This window comes from Amphimedon queenslandica, unplaced genomic scaffold (genome assembly GCF_000090795.2).
Source record: "Amphimedon queenslandica unplaced genomic scaffold, v1.1 AMPQUscaffold_13276, whole genome shotgun sequence".
NCBI lineage: Eukaryota > Metazoa > Porifera > Demospongiae > Haplosclerida > Niphatidae > Amphimedon > Amphimedon queenslandica.
In genome coordinates, this window is record NW_003546488.1 from 80,803 (window position 1) to 93,302 (window position 12,500).

Here is a 12,500-nt window from a genome sequence, read left to right on the forward strand (position 1 = left end):
ACACTTTTAGTATCATGTGTTTTGTTTTTAGGATTGGATCACTTTTGATGGATCATCACTTATCAATCAGAATGGTAGGTATCAACTACTGTTTATAGATATGTACATGTACATTACTCTCTCTCTCTCTCTCTCTCAGAGCCATTATTATCAATGGAACAAGAAAGTAAAGAGGATTCTGTTGGTAGAGATGAAAACAAATCTGCTGGTATAAGCTGTCAAGTTCTTCCAGGGGAAGATACTCAAGTAAGTATACCCTTTTACTAAATTCTACCTTTTTTGTACATGTGTACATGTACATGTACAGTGATTGCCATATTTATGCTTTATTTTTAAAACATATTTCTCATCTTCTCCCCCCTCTCTCTCCCTCCCTCCCTCCCCCCCCTCTCTCTCTCCCTCCTCTCCCCCCTCTCTCTCTCCCTCCCTCTCCCTCCCTCCCCCCTCTCTCTCTCTCCCCCCTCTCTCTCTCCCTCCCCCCTCTCTCTCCCTCTCTCTAAGGTGTGTGGTGTATGTCATGAGCAGTTGGAGCAGTTCTGGGAGGAAGATGAAGAGGAGTGGCACTTTAAAGATGCACTTCGTACAGGAGATGGAGTATTGTATCACAGTTACTGTTACGTTGATTCAAAAGAGGTTTGTCAGCTAGGGGAGGATTGCTCAATTTTTTATCAGATCAAAATTAATTTTGATTTTTATATAAATTTTAAAGTACATGTAACTCAAAAATTGAAGCAAAAGGGACTTTGGCCAAATTTCACCAAAATTGTAAAGGAGAGAATTTCTTTTTTATAAGTGTTTCTGAAACATATACATGTTCTTATGTTGTGTAAAAAGTTTGAGATCATTTTGATCAAATTTGGATTTTTTATGAATAATTTTTAAGGTTACTCAAAAATTGGTCCAAAATTTTTCTTTTATGCTACATTTTTGATTTATGTGCTTATGTTGCATGGACATTTCACTTATAGTATTTAAGGTGTGGCATAAATTAGAATCTTTCTTTTTCTCTAGTCCTTAGGATTAATGTCTGTTGATTCGTCTCCAATCAGTGAGACAGCAAAACCATTGAACATATGATCCCATCTCTCTCCCCCCCCTCTCTCTCTCTGTCTCTCATCTCATTATTATTATTATTGTTATTATTATTATTATTTATTATAGATCTGTAATATATAATGTATTTTCTTTGTAATAATAATAATAATAATATATAATTATAATAATAAATCTCTCAAGTAAAAATAATAATTGTTATAATATTTATTATGCGATTAGTACTAATACATGTAGCACAATTGACTAATAATAATATACACACACATACACATAAAATATAATATAATTTGTGATGATTACAATTATTTTTCATTAAAATAATTTATCCTATAATGATGTCAAGTCAAGTACTAAACATAAGGCAAAAATGATCCATGATGATAAAAACAAAGAATAATTTTGAGTTAAAACCATGCAGCTGCTACCTTGCCGGAGAGCCTGTGTCATCCTGTGTTGCTACGTGCCCACTGAGATAAATGTTATCATACATGTGTCCAAGTGTGTCATCCGATATACCTGTTACGGTGGGACGGAGGTTACGTATGAACTCTCTCTTTGACATTTTGTTCTTGACGTGGGGACTGGTCAGATCCACACTGAGGAGTATGAGAGAGTAACACAAAACCTTCAGAGTATCTGGAGAGAGAGAAAAATATGCCTACAATGGTGCCTCTAATAAACTTTAATCAATGAAATTATACAGTACGTTTCTATTTATGCCACATAATCTATGCTTTGCAAGTTGATGATCGATTCAATGAATGAGGAAGAATGTAACAAAAAAAAGTACAATGGGGGCATTGTGTTGGGTCAGTAGTCTATTGCGATGCACTAGGAGTTGTAAATAATAGTATGCAGCCAGGGCAAACATGTTTCACGAGAGCCACAATGTCTAATACCAATATTTCGGGTAGCTTACTATTATGTACTATTAGGTGTACTTAGTTGTAAATAATACCAGGCACACATGTCAAACATTGAGGCATTTTTGACACGTGCTTGTAACAAGAGCTGCATGATGCATGCCTCATGTTCAGCAGGCTATATAAAGAGGTGCTTCTTGATGCAGTGAGCAAGCTACAACTATAAGAGAAAATTACAATGAAGATTCTTGTATTCTTCTTTATGACTCTCAGTGTTTGTGCTCTAGCTATGCCAAGTATGTCAATAGGTGTATGTGTTAATGTATGTTCATTGTATGTTATTTCTATGATAGGCACAAAGTCTTACAATCGTGATCATTACAGGTATAATGTATTGTGTGTATACTATTGTACATTATTCATGTGACCTTAGCAACAGGAACAAAGTAACAAACATGAATAATGAGACTTCACCACCAGAAGAGAGATCGCTTGTACATAAAAGTATTTTTGTTTCTATTGAATTAAAAATCCATCCTTACAATTTAAAGGTGGTATAAGAGATGTCACAGTCACAGTTCATGGAAACAAAATTTGTGTTTACTATGAGATAACCCTGTTTGGCTGTACTAATCGTAAGACTTTTGCAGCTAGAGTTTTTACTGCTTGATTCCATTTGTAGTTAGCAATGCATGTGGATTTAAAATGCAATGGTTTACTCTTGGTTGTGCTGATGATGAGGAGCTGTTACTGGGAATGTGCTTCAAAAAATGTTCACTTCTTGCTAATAAAGATTTCCCATTACGCACAGGACCAAACACATGCGCAAGGAATGGATGCACTTCAAGTCAGGAATATGATGCTGGTCTCTGCTATCCTAAATGCAAAGAATACTACATCGGAGTTGCCACCGTTTGTTGGGGATACTGCAGCAAATTCTGTGGAAAAGATTACACTGACATGGGCCTATACTGCTACCGGTGGTGGCCACCGCATGCCTGTTCCAAGCCATCGTATGGTAGAGGTGTTGGGAGCCTCCCTTACCAACCCTGGACCAATGGATTGCAATGCAACGGGTTTGGTGTGAATAACGAAGGAAAATGTCCATTGGAAGATGTCTCTAGTAAATCGCCCGTTGATCTTGGATGCAACAAGTAGTGAACTGGCTTAATATAATAAGTGCATGAACAAGCAATAATAATAGGACTTTTTGTTAGGATATTTTTTGTTAGGCCTTTTTTTTGATAGTTTTGCTGCTTATTTTTTCATGCAACTTTTCTAAATAATTATTATCGAAATCTCATCAATCAATATAGTACAGTCTGTTTTTATTTATGCCAAGTGATCTATGCCTATAACAAGCACAAGGTTTAGCTTTCCCTTGCAATGTTTGTTTATGCATGACTTTATTACCAAATTAGATAAAATAGTCAGCAACTCTATTTTGAGCAATTTTTTAAAAACATACAAGAAACAGTCTTGTATATTCATAAAACAATGAAACTGTTGACCTTCAATTTTTAACGACCTGGGAGGCAAAGCTCCCAGGTCATTCCTATAATTGATTTATGTTTGTGTTATAGGTGTGTCATTAAAGCTAATAAGTTTTAGGTTTCCAATATAGATATTTACTCTATTATCTATGTTTCCAAATACACATGATGAATTGCTAGGAAACTTTCCTTTTTCTATTACATTTGCTTCAAAAAGTTTCTGGGTCGGGTACATTTACTTTATCAATTATGACATACTATGATTATGATTTTATAATGGCACAAATACTCAGGATGAAATTCAAATAGCTATAACTCACCAACAAGAAAGATTTAGAGTCCCACACATATAATTAATTTTTAAAGTTGCTCAAAAATTGCCTGTACTATAGTACAGTGTATTTTATCAAAATGGCTAAGAGAGAATTCTCTTTTTACATTACATTTTTGATACACCTGCTTATGCTGCATGGACATTTAGTACTTATAGTATTTAAGGTGTGGCATAAATTAGAATCTTTTTCTATTAGTCCTTAGGATTAATGTCTGTTGATTCATCTCCAATCAGTGACACAGCAAAACCATTGAACATATGCTCCCATTTCTCCCCCCCCCTCTCTCTGTCTCTCATCTCATTATTATTAATTAATATTATTATTATTATTGATCTGTAATATAATGTATTTCTTTGTAATAATAATAATAATAATATACAATTAATAATAAATCTCTTGAGTAAAAATAATAATTGTTATAATATTTATCATGCGACTTGTTAAGAAATAGTATTATTAGTACTAATATATATAGCACAATTGACTAATAATAATATACACACATATACATAAAATATAATATAATTTGTGATAATTACAATATTTTTTCATTAAAATAATTTATCCTATAATGATGTCAAGTACTAAACATAAAGCGAAAATGATCCATGATGATAAAAACAAAATTTTGAGTTAAAAAGCAGCTGCTACCTCACTGGAGAGCCTGTGTCATCCTGTGTTGCCACGTGCCCACTGAGATAAATGTTATCGTACATGTGTCCAAGTGTGTCGTCCGATATACCTGTTACGGTGGGACGGAGGTTACGTATGAACTCTCTCTTTGACATTTTGTTCTTGACGTGGGGACTGGTCAGATCCACGCTGAGGAGTATCAGAGAATAACACAAAACCTTCAGAGTATCTGGAGGGAGAAATAAATAAGTATGCAGTGGTGCCTCTGATATAATGGGACACAGAAGTTAGACTGTTGTATTATACAGAGGTGTCCTTTATATGTATGTAATGTAATTGGTACATTAGGTACTGTACGTAAAATAAAGGTGTCTGTTACAGAGTGTCCAAGTGTACAAAGAAGCAGTATAGGAATTTTTATTACTATGCTTCTTGTTGTCATACAATATTGAAATTTGTGTCTACTACTCACTAGTCAAGCTTGGCTGTGTTGATAGTAAAGGGTACTGCATATTGTAAATTGATTTATTTTCTACTTCACAAAGCATGAGGAAAAAAGGATGGTCCAGTAACTATTGGTTGTGCTGATAATGAGGAGAACTATCTTGGATTATGCTATAAGAAATGTTCACTTCTTGCTAGTGCAGATTTCCATTACGCACAGCAATACACACATGGTCAAAGGATGGATGTGATGAAGATGAAGATATGATGGTCTCTGCTATCATAAATGCAAAGATTACTACATCAGAGTTGCCACTGTTGCTTGTGATATTGCAGCTAATTCTGTGGAGTATGATGACATGGGCCTATACTGCTACCAGTGGTAGCCACCAAAGAGCTGTTACAAGCCAAGGTATGATAGAGGTGCTAGTACCCTATACCTTACCAACTCTGGACCAATGGATTGGGATGGAATGGGTTTGGTAAAAATAATCAAGGAGGATGTGCAAAGATTGACATCTCTGGTAATCTTGAATGCAACAAGCAATGAACTGATCTAATATAATAAGTGCATTAAGAAGCATATAGGAATATTATAGTTATGCTTCTTGTTGTCATACATAAAAACTTTAATGAATGAAATTATGCATTACATTACGTATAATCCATGCTTTGCAAGTTGATGATTGATTCAATGAATGAGGAAAGAAAAGTACAATGGGGCATTGTGATGCACTAGAAGTTGTAAATAATAGTATGGACCCAGGGCAAACATGTTTCACGAGAGCCACAATGTCTAATACCAATATTTTGGGTAGCTTACTATTATGTACTATTAGGTGTACTTAGTTGTAAATAAGACCAGGCACACGTGTGTAAGGCATTTTTGACACGTGCTTGTAACAAGAGCTGCATGATGCATGCCTCATGTTCAGCAGGCTATATAAAGAGGTGCTTTTTGATGCAGTGAACAAGTTACAAGTAAGGGAAAATCACGATGAAGACTCTTGTATTCTTCTTTATGACTCTCAGTGTTTGTGCTCTGGCTTTGCCAAGTATGTCAATAGCTGTATGTGTTAATGTATGTTCATTGTATGTTATTTCTATGATAGGCACAAAGTCTTACCACAGTGATCATTACAGGTATAATGTATTGTGTGTATACTATTGTACATTATTCATGTGACCTTAGCAACAGGAACAAAGTAACAAACATGAATAATGAGGCTTCACCACCAGAAGAAGGGACATCACTTTTACAAGAAGGTATTCTTGTTTCTATTGAATTAAAAATCCATCCTTACAATTTAAAGGTGGTACAAAAGATATAGAAGTCAAAATTGAAGGAGAAAAAATTTGTGTCTACTATAAGGGAAATAAGTTAGGCTGTGTTGATAGTAAGACTTTTGCAACTAGAGTTTGTACTGTTTCATTCCATTTGTAGTTACAGCTGCATGTGGAACAACAATTTTTAGATATACTTTTGGATGTGCTGATGACGAGGAGCTGTTTGCTGATCATTGCTATAAGAAATGTTCACTTCTTGCTAATGAAACTTTCCCAATACGCATAGGACCAAACGCATGTGCAGGGGATGGATGCCCTTCAGATTGGGAATATGAAGCTGGTCTCTGCTATCCTGAATGCGAAGAGCACTATACCGGACTTGGCAGCGTTTGTTGGGGACATTGCAGCCATTTCTGTGGAGAGGAGTACACTGACATGGGCCTATACTGCTACCAGTGGTGGCCACCAAAGAGCTGTACCAAGCCAAAGCATGATAGAGGTGCTCCGAGCCTCCCTTACATACCCTTGACTGATGGAGAAGGATGCAGTGGGTTTGGTGTCAATAACAAAGGAAAATGTCCATTCGAAGATCTCTCTAGTAAATTGCCCATTGATATTTGCAAAAAGCAATGAACTGGCTTAATATAATAAGTGCATGAAGAAGCAATAATAATAGGACTTTTTGTTAGGACTATTTTTGTTAGGATATTTTTGTTAGGCCTTTTTTTCATAGTTTTTGCTGCTTCTTTTTTTCATGTAACTTTTCTAAATAATAATAATTATTATCGAAACCTCATCAATCAATATACATGTAGTACAGTCTGTTTTCATCTATGCCTAGCAAATACTGTATAGCGGGTATATTTCGTCTGGAAAAATGTTCATTCTAAGCAGAATTAGAAATTTTCGTTTGTTTTATTTTCGTTCTGAGCAGCCATTTTGCACACATGGCATTGAGGAAACGCCCTTTTCATTTGGAAAATAAAATGTTCGTTCCACAAGGAATGAGAACAAAAAGAACGAAATTAAACTCGAACGGAATATACCTGCTATATGGTATAGCAATTCACCAAATTTAACTCCATCCAAAATTTCCTTCTATACAGTATAAGGTTATGCTGTATCACATGCATCATTGAAGCTCTGTGTGCTCTCTCTCTTCCCTTCCTCTCTTTCTCTCTCTCGTTTGCTCTACCTGTGGAATACGACAGTCCAACATTGCATGATTTGTACTGTATAAGGAAAAGATCTAAAAGTCTGTCAAGAAATGGCCCTCTTTCTTTCGGAGCTGGTATCTTTGAAAATAAGTACCTGAGAGAGAAATATTATGTACACACGTACATGTGTGTGTATATTAATGTTTCTATTTATTATTATCATTATTATTAATTATTATTATTAAGAATAATTACCTTAGAGTGACTTTTAATTGCGGGTACTAAATTTTTGCGATTTTAGCACAAGGTAGATTTTGCTGGTATTAAAAATTGCGATTAAGTAATTATTACTAATAGTTATATGGCATCATGATGTCATTATTAACAATTGCGCATATTAATAATTGTAATTTTTAACCCAAACGCAAAATTCGCAATTAATAGTACCCGCATTTAAAAGTAACCTTAAGGTATTATCAATAAAGCTATATGAAATAACTTGACCTATTTTATTTTATTTTTACATTTGTCGTGTCTGTTTATAATAATAATAATGACACTTTATGACAGTAGTGGTGATAATAACAACAACAATAATAACATTAATAAGTGACAATACCTTAAAGCATCAGGCAGAAAATGATTCTCGTAATTATGAAGTGAAACTATTTTTTCTAACACGTCCCACCTGAAGTCGTATGACAAAATCAAAAATTATAATTTAGCCACGCCCTTACCTTTCTCTTAAATATTTCTCCAAACTAGGCCATGATATAATATCACTGTAATGTATAAAAGCTGCAATGGACTCGGAATCATCATTCAGGACCCCCTCCTGTATCAAATATCTCAGACCCTATGGGAGGGTTCGGGGACTGAAGTAAATTCCAGGACCCCTTGTCAACATTACCTCGTGTGGATCGGATGAGAAAGTGAGCATTCCATTGTCAAGTGTTAAATAGAGAGATTTGTAGGTATGGGCATCCTTTGGACAAAAATGTAGAGAAGAGAAGAGAGGGAAAAGAGAAAGAAAATCAATTAGGATGATCAAAGTGCCATTATAATTAGTTTAATTACCATATAGCCATTGTAGTAAGCTGAAACTTGTTCCCATCTTCTATAACAGAGCCTAGTAATAAATTACCGTACAGAAGGAAATTTTGGAGGGACTAAATTTTGGCGAATTGCTAAATTTTGGTGATTGGCGAATTTTAATTTGACGAATTTGTGGCCACGTGCTATTGAGCATGCGTATAATGGCTCAAAATGGCAAATTTTTGTTTTGGCGAATGGCTATCAAAACGCCAAATTTGCCAAATTTAACTACCTCCAAAATTTTCTTCCATACGGTATTAAAAATAATTACAGGTAATAGGCAGTTGAAAAATTTATCACTTTTGTAATGTATTGCCTGTTAAATTTTATTTGAGTTGGTATGTGCCAAATTAAACTATGTGACCTATCGCTTGAGGCTGCCAATTTTTATATATACACTTCAAATGTACATGTATTCTCTACTAATCAACATGGTAATCATGGATCAATACAAATATTTTCATAACTATGCTATTTAACAATTAAAAAAAACTACAGCATGAGTGCACCTTATTTTTATCGGTTGCAATTATTATTAACAGACACTTTGGTGCCAGAAAGTTTGTTATACAGAGGTGTCCTTTATGTGGAGGTTATTTTATACAGTAAGGAATGTAATTGGTACACTAGATACTGTCCATTAAATGGAAGTGTCTGTGTTCTATATATAGAGTGACTAAGTTTAAGAGATACTACAGTACTGTAATAGCCCTTGTTCTAATGGTCTCTCCCTCACCTCTTCCATAGGACATCAACATTGGTTAGGCTACACCAAAGGTCATTAACACACGATGCAAGACAAAGATCGGTTGCATCTAAATGTGAGAGAACCTCCACAGCAACCTCGGGAGGGAGCTGAGCCAGATCAGGGAAACTGTCCCTCTTCTGAGACCGCGAGGAGACCTCCCTGTCGTTACAGGAATGGCACGAGGAGACTTGCCCCATAGTTATTTTAATTTGTTTTTACAAATCTTTGTTTCTCTTTTACGGGTCACTTAACACCACTTTAGGAAGCTCACAGGTCAACGTCCATGATTTCTTTCTCCTCCCCTGGTGTCTCTTTGTCTTCTCTGCTCTCCTTTTAGTACTTGCAGCAAGGCAACAGATACCACCTCACGATATGTGCCGTGTCTCTATTTGACGTGTCGTTTAGGGAGGGACATTTTGTCAGGCCCACGCCCTTTTTACTTTTGCGTGGGCGTTAAATAATCACTCTAATTAGCCACGCCCTTATTCCTGGGGTGCAAAGAAAACACTGACACGAAATGGCTGACATTGAAATGCTCCTAAGTCGCAGTGCCAGCCCTAACAAGATCTCCCCGCCTCGCAAAAGGAACGAGAGCACTTGCTTCTCCGATGGGGAGACGGCAGGTCGCCAGAGCAGGCTCATAGAAACACCACCTCCAGATTACGAGCGATACCTCTCTGACAGCGAGCTGCCCAGCGCTAGATACAGCCGCTCTCCAAGGCCTGGCTTTACAGCATCAAGGGTAGGCCTAGAACACCAGCTATTTATTATTTTGTTTATTCATTTTTGTTTATTATATTTATGTTTACTCATTGTTTGCTTGCTCTTTTTTGCAGAGCCTGAGAGAGTCCCAAGAAGACAGAGATAATAGAAGAGGTTTTATTGCCAGCCATCACTTTGATAATCGCATTGATAATGGGGAAGGATTGTCTTACAGGGTCATGGAAAGGGAGGATGATAGCGAGTACAGTGAGAGAGACCTGATCTCACCAACTGCCAAGGAAACAAGACAAAGGAGGAAAGAGAAAATTAAAAAGGGAATTAGTGCAACGAGAATCACTGCACTAGCAGTATTACTATTACTAGCTATTGTAAGCCCCTTGATATATATTCCACTGAATAATTTAGAGAGCTTGTTTCTAGCTACTAATGCATGAAATCATAATTACAACTGACACATTCATAACTATCACATCTATGTTTTTATCCTTACTATCTATTCCTGTTTAGATTTTCTTTTCAATCAGAGATGAGCTAGAAGAACATTACGTGCTAACTTCAGTCAGCAGCAACAAACCATACAGTATCCTTAAATACCACCCTCATCCTCTCTTTTCCCTCTACTCTATATCTAGCAATAGTGTTTCTCTGTGCATCATTCTCTCCTTGTACATTAAGTGTGAAGCTTGTACTTCAACTTGTACTAAAACACTTCATAATTAGTTGCTAGACTTGTATTATGATTTGTAGCAGCAGCTGTCCATTGAAACTAAAGTAGATGATGTAGTTTAGCTGCAATAAACCTAGTCCAATCTATGATTCTCACTGTCTTCTATTATTATGGATTGTAACTGAACAGCTTTGCAAGGGGAGTCATACTCATATATGAATACGCCTCATTCGGCCTCATTTGACCTTATCACATGATGCATTCTATATCAACTAGTATTCATAACAGTCACACAGACACACTAGGGTGCAGCTTAACAATACAACTGATGCAATCTAGTATAACACAATGATATTAGTTATTGTATGTGTGTGCATGTTAATATTGGGCCATAAAAGCATGTGATGTGTACTAGCAATTTATGCAAACAATTCCTCTTATTTGCAATAAACTGTTACATGTTCATGCATGCATTATTGCAGCACTATAAAGTACTTCTGTACTTCTTATAGTACTTCTGATCCTAATATGTGAATTGAGTCAGTTGTCTGTGTTTTCTTTAACTCACATTGTGCTAATAGGCTATGTGTCTGTTGATCACGAGAAAGATAAATGGTATCATATCAAATTACACATGAGGGGTCCTTTCTATGGTAAGTAATTATGATCTACATCTCTTTATATCTACTCCTCCTTCTCATTCTTTATCATCATCACAATATAGATATGGAATATTATGGTAACAAGACTGGCCCTAATACTTTTGCTGCAGACCAGGAACATGGTGATCCCACAGACTGTTCGACATTCATGGTGATATGTGTTGAAGAGAATAACGATAATAATACAATATATGGCAATGCATGTGAAGTAAGGACAAATATAATACTTATTATTAAGCATTTTAATGTCTTTATTGTTATTTAATTTAATCTTTATCGCATATAACTATTTTGTTCCTTCTCTCCATTCTCCCTGCACTCTTTCCTCAATTGCACAACCACACTTAATGCATTTACCAGTTGTTAAACAGTGAGGATGCAAACTGTGCTAGTGTACAACTCCTTAAAGACAAGGAGAAACTACAATCAGGAGAGCATAGTGATGAGGAGCTTATAACTCGTATAATACCAGTAAAAACGTATGTTATTCATCAATACACTTGACAGTGATATATATATACTATTCTTATTAATGTTTTTTTATCTGTCATTGTTATTATAATAATGATAATGCTCTATAATATTATTATCAAAATTATTATTAGCATTTAATAATCATATTTTTATTGTTACCAGGACTGATCCAGTTACTGTAAGGTTTCTAGTCTCTGAAGATGTAGATGTTCATTTTGAATTTGCAATCATGGGAGAGATACTAAGCGAGACATTACAAGTAAGCTATCAATACAAGAGGAAGAGAGGAGGGAGGGAGGGAGTATGATTTTTATGAGTGTCATGTGCTTGTGTAATTTAATAGTCGCAAATCCTTATATGGTGTTAAGTTTTTCTTTCATTTGTAATGTGAATAGATTGTGCTTGCTGGATTGATACTGGTGGTAGTTTACATAATGATAGTGTTTGATGTAAGTGCTTTACCTCTCCCACCTCTTGCTTTCATCTCTATCTCTCCTCTCTACACTTATAATGTCTACTATTATTCTAATTTCATTACTTCTCCTTTCTCTCTATTTTATTTTTCTCTCAATTTCCCACCTTTATGTACATGCATTATATCATAATTTGGTATACACCTCTCCTACTATTAACCTAATCCTTTTCTTTTCTCTTTCTCTCTATTAAATTTTATCTTTCTCTCCTTGTCATTAGTTGGTGCACAGGACAATAGCTGCCCTTATAGGCAGTACCCTGGTATTGGGTGTACTCTCTATGCTACACAAAGTACCTCAAATGAAAAAAATCAATTTTTTGTTATTAAAAATAATTTTTTCAGAGACCAACTCTTGAAACAGCAGTTGAATGGTTAAGCTTAGAAACAA

The 12,500-nt window shown here is 35.5% G+C and overlaps 5 protein-coding genes across 8 annotated transcripts in view; 4 read left to right on the plus strand and 1 right to left on the minus strand.

Moving 5' to 3' along the window:
- The window catches only part of LOC100636794 (pre-mRNA cleavage complex 2 protein Pcf11-like), a 5,857-nt gene extending 4,699 nt beyond the window's left edge, over window positions 1–1,158 (plus strand). Inside the window, exons 10-13 of the mRNA XM_019999351.1 lie at window positions 32–74; window positions 140–246; window positions 502–633; window positions 1,012–1,158. Coding sequence (XP_019854910.1) covers window positions 32–74; window positions 140–246; window positions 502–633; window positions 1,012–1,077 — 348 coding nt within the window. The 3' untranslated portion in view covers window positions 1,078–1,158. The remainder of the gene's footprint in view (window positions 1–31; window positions 75–139; window positions 247–501; window positions 634–1,011) is intronic.
- A 199-nt stretch (window positions 1,159–1,357) lies between these two features.
- On the minus strand, window positions 1,358–9,516 carry LOC109583845 (F-box only protein 8-like). 3 transcript variants are annotated; one of them, XM_019999337.1, is made up of 7 exons: window positions 9,100–9,516; window positions 8,346–8,397; window positions 8,179–8,253; window positions 8,006–8,124; window positions 7,888–7,956; window positions 7,307–7,422; window positions 1,358–1,692 (listed from the first exon to the last, which is right to left on the minus strand). In XM_019999337.1, the coding sequence occupies exons 1-7, from the start codon at window positions 9,306–9,308 to the stop codon at window positions 1,478–1,480; spliced, it is 855 nt and encodes a 284-aa protein (XP_019854896.1). In that variant the 5' UTR covers window positions 9,309–9,516; the 3' UTR covers window positions 1,358–1,477. The 3 variants fall into 3 exon arrangements, with proteins under 3 accessions (XP_019854896.1, XP_019854895.1, XP_019854897.1); XM_019999336.1 differs by lacking the exon at window positions 1,358–1,692 and adding an exon at window positions 4,085–4,609; XM_019999338.1 differs by lacking the exon at window positions 1,358–1,692 and adding an exon at window positions 5,273–6,876.
- On the plus strand, window positions 1,701–3,274 carry LOC109583847 (uncharacterized). Its single transcript, XM_019999341.1, has 4 exons — window positions 1,701–2,303; window positions 2,353–2,423; window positions 2,471–2,554; window positions 2,602–3,274. The coding sequence occupies exons 1-4, from the start codon at window positions 2,158–2,160 to the stop codon at window positions 3,075–3,077; spliced, it is 777 nt and encodes a 258-aa protein (XP_019854900.1). The 5' UTR covers window positions 1,701–2,157; the 3' UTR covers window positions 3,078–3,274.
- Window positions 5,799–6,760, plus strand: LOC109583846 (uncharacterized). 2 transcript variants are annotated; one of them, XM_019999340.1, is made up of 5 exons: window positions 5,799–5,879; window positions 5,937–5,967; window positions 6,017–6,090; window positions 6,138–6,221; window positions 6,269–6,760. In XM_019999340.1, exons 1-5 carry the CDS (start codon window positions 5,822–5,824, stop codon window positions 6,742–6,744), a joined length of 723 nt encoding a protein of 240 aa, XP_019854899.1. In that variant the 5' UTR covers window positions 5,799–5,821; the 3' UTR covers window positions 6,745–6,760. The 2 variants fall into 2 exon arrangements, with proteins under 2 accessions (XP_019854899.1, XP_019854898.1); XM_019999339.1 differs by having other exon boundaries at window positions 5,814–5,967.
- Window positions 9,517–9,600: 84 nt separating the features above from the next.
- Window positions 9,601–12,500, plus strand: part of LOC100636919 (P protein-like) — a 7,597-nt gene continuing 4,697 nt past the window's right edge. Inside the window, exons 1-10 of the mRNA XM_019999331.1 lie at window positions 9,601–9,853; window positions 9,948–10,202; window positions 10,342–10,414; window positions 11,083–11,154; window positions 11,226–11,371; window positions 11,524–11,642; window positions 11,800–11,896; window positions 12,033–12,086; window positions 12,331–12,402; window positions 12,455–12,500. The exon at window positions 12,455–12,500 is cut by the window's right edge and continues 20 nt beyond it. Coding sequence (XP_019854890.1) covers window positions 9,629–9,853; window positions 9,948–10,202; window positions 10,342–10,414; window positions 11,083–11,154; window positions 11,226–11,371; window positions 11,524–11,642; window positions 11,800–11,896; window positions 12,033–12,086; window positions 12,331–12,402; window positions 12,455–12,500 — 1,159 coding nt within the window. The 5' untranslated portion in view covers window positions 9,601–9,628. The remainder of the gene's footprint in view (window positions 9,854–9,947; window positions 10,203–10,341; window positions 10,415–11,082; window positions 11,155–11,225; window positions 11,372–11,523; window positions 11,643–11,799; window positions 11,897–12,032; window positions 12,087–12,330; window positions 12,403–12,454) is intronic.

What these genes read in the sequence shown, in the direction of transcription:
- LOC109583846 (XM_019999339.1), top strand. Translation starts at nt 5,822, where the DNA reads ATGAAGACTCTTGTATTCTTCTTTATGACTCTCAGTGTTTGTGCTCTG. An exon ending in TACCACAGTGATCATTACAG is followed by an intron (nt 5,968 to 6,016) that starts GTATAATGTATT and finishes ATGTGACCTTAG; the next exon opens with CAACAGGAACAAAGTAACAA. An exon ending in TAAGTTAGGCTGTGTTGATA is followed by an intron (nt 6,222 to 6,268) that starts GTAAGACTTTTG and finishes TTCCATTTGTAG; the next exon opens with TTACAGCTGCATGTGGAACA.
- LOC109583845 (XM_019999337.1), bottom strand. Translation starts at nt 9,308, where the DNA reads ATGGGGCAAGTCTCCTCGTGCCATTCCTGTAACGACAGGGAGGTCTCC. An exon ending in GTTGATGTCCTATGGAAGAG is followed by an intron (nt 8,398 to 9,099) that starts GTGAGGGAGAGA and finishes ATTTATTACTAG; the next exon opens with GCTCTGTTATAGAAGATGGG. An exon ending in GAGAAATATTTAAGAGAAAG is followed by an intron (nt 7,957 to 8,005) that starts GTAAGGGCGTGG and finishes ATACGACTTCAG; the next exon opens with GTGGGACGTGTTAGAAAAAA.
- LOC109583847 (XM_019999341.1), top strand. Translation starts at nt 2,158, where the DNA reads ATGAAGATTCTTGTATTCTTCTTTATGACTCTCAGTGTTTGTGCTCTA. An exon ending in TACAATCGTGATCATTACAG is followed by an intron (nt 2,304 to 2,352) that starts GTATAATGTATT and finishes ATGTGACCTTAG; the next exon opens with CAACAGGAACAAAGTAACAA. An exon ending in GAGATCGCTTGTACATAAAA is followed by an intron (nt 2,424 to 2,470) that starts GTATTTTTGTTT and finishes TACAATTTAAAG; the next exon opens with GTGGTATAAGAGATGTCACA.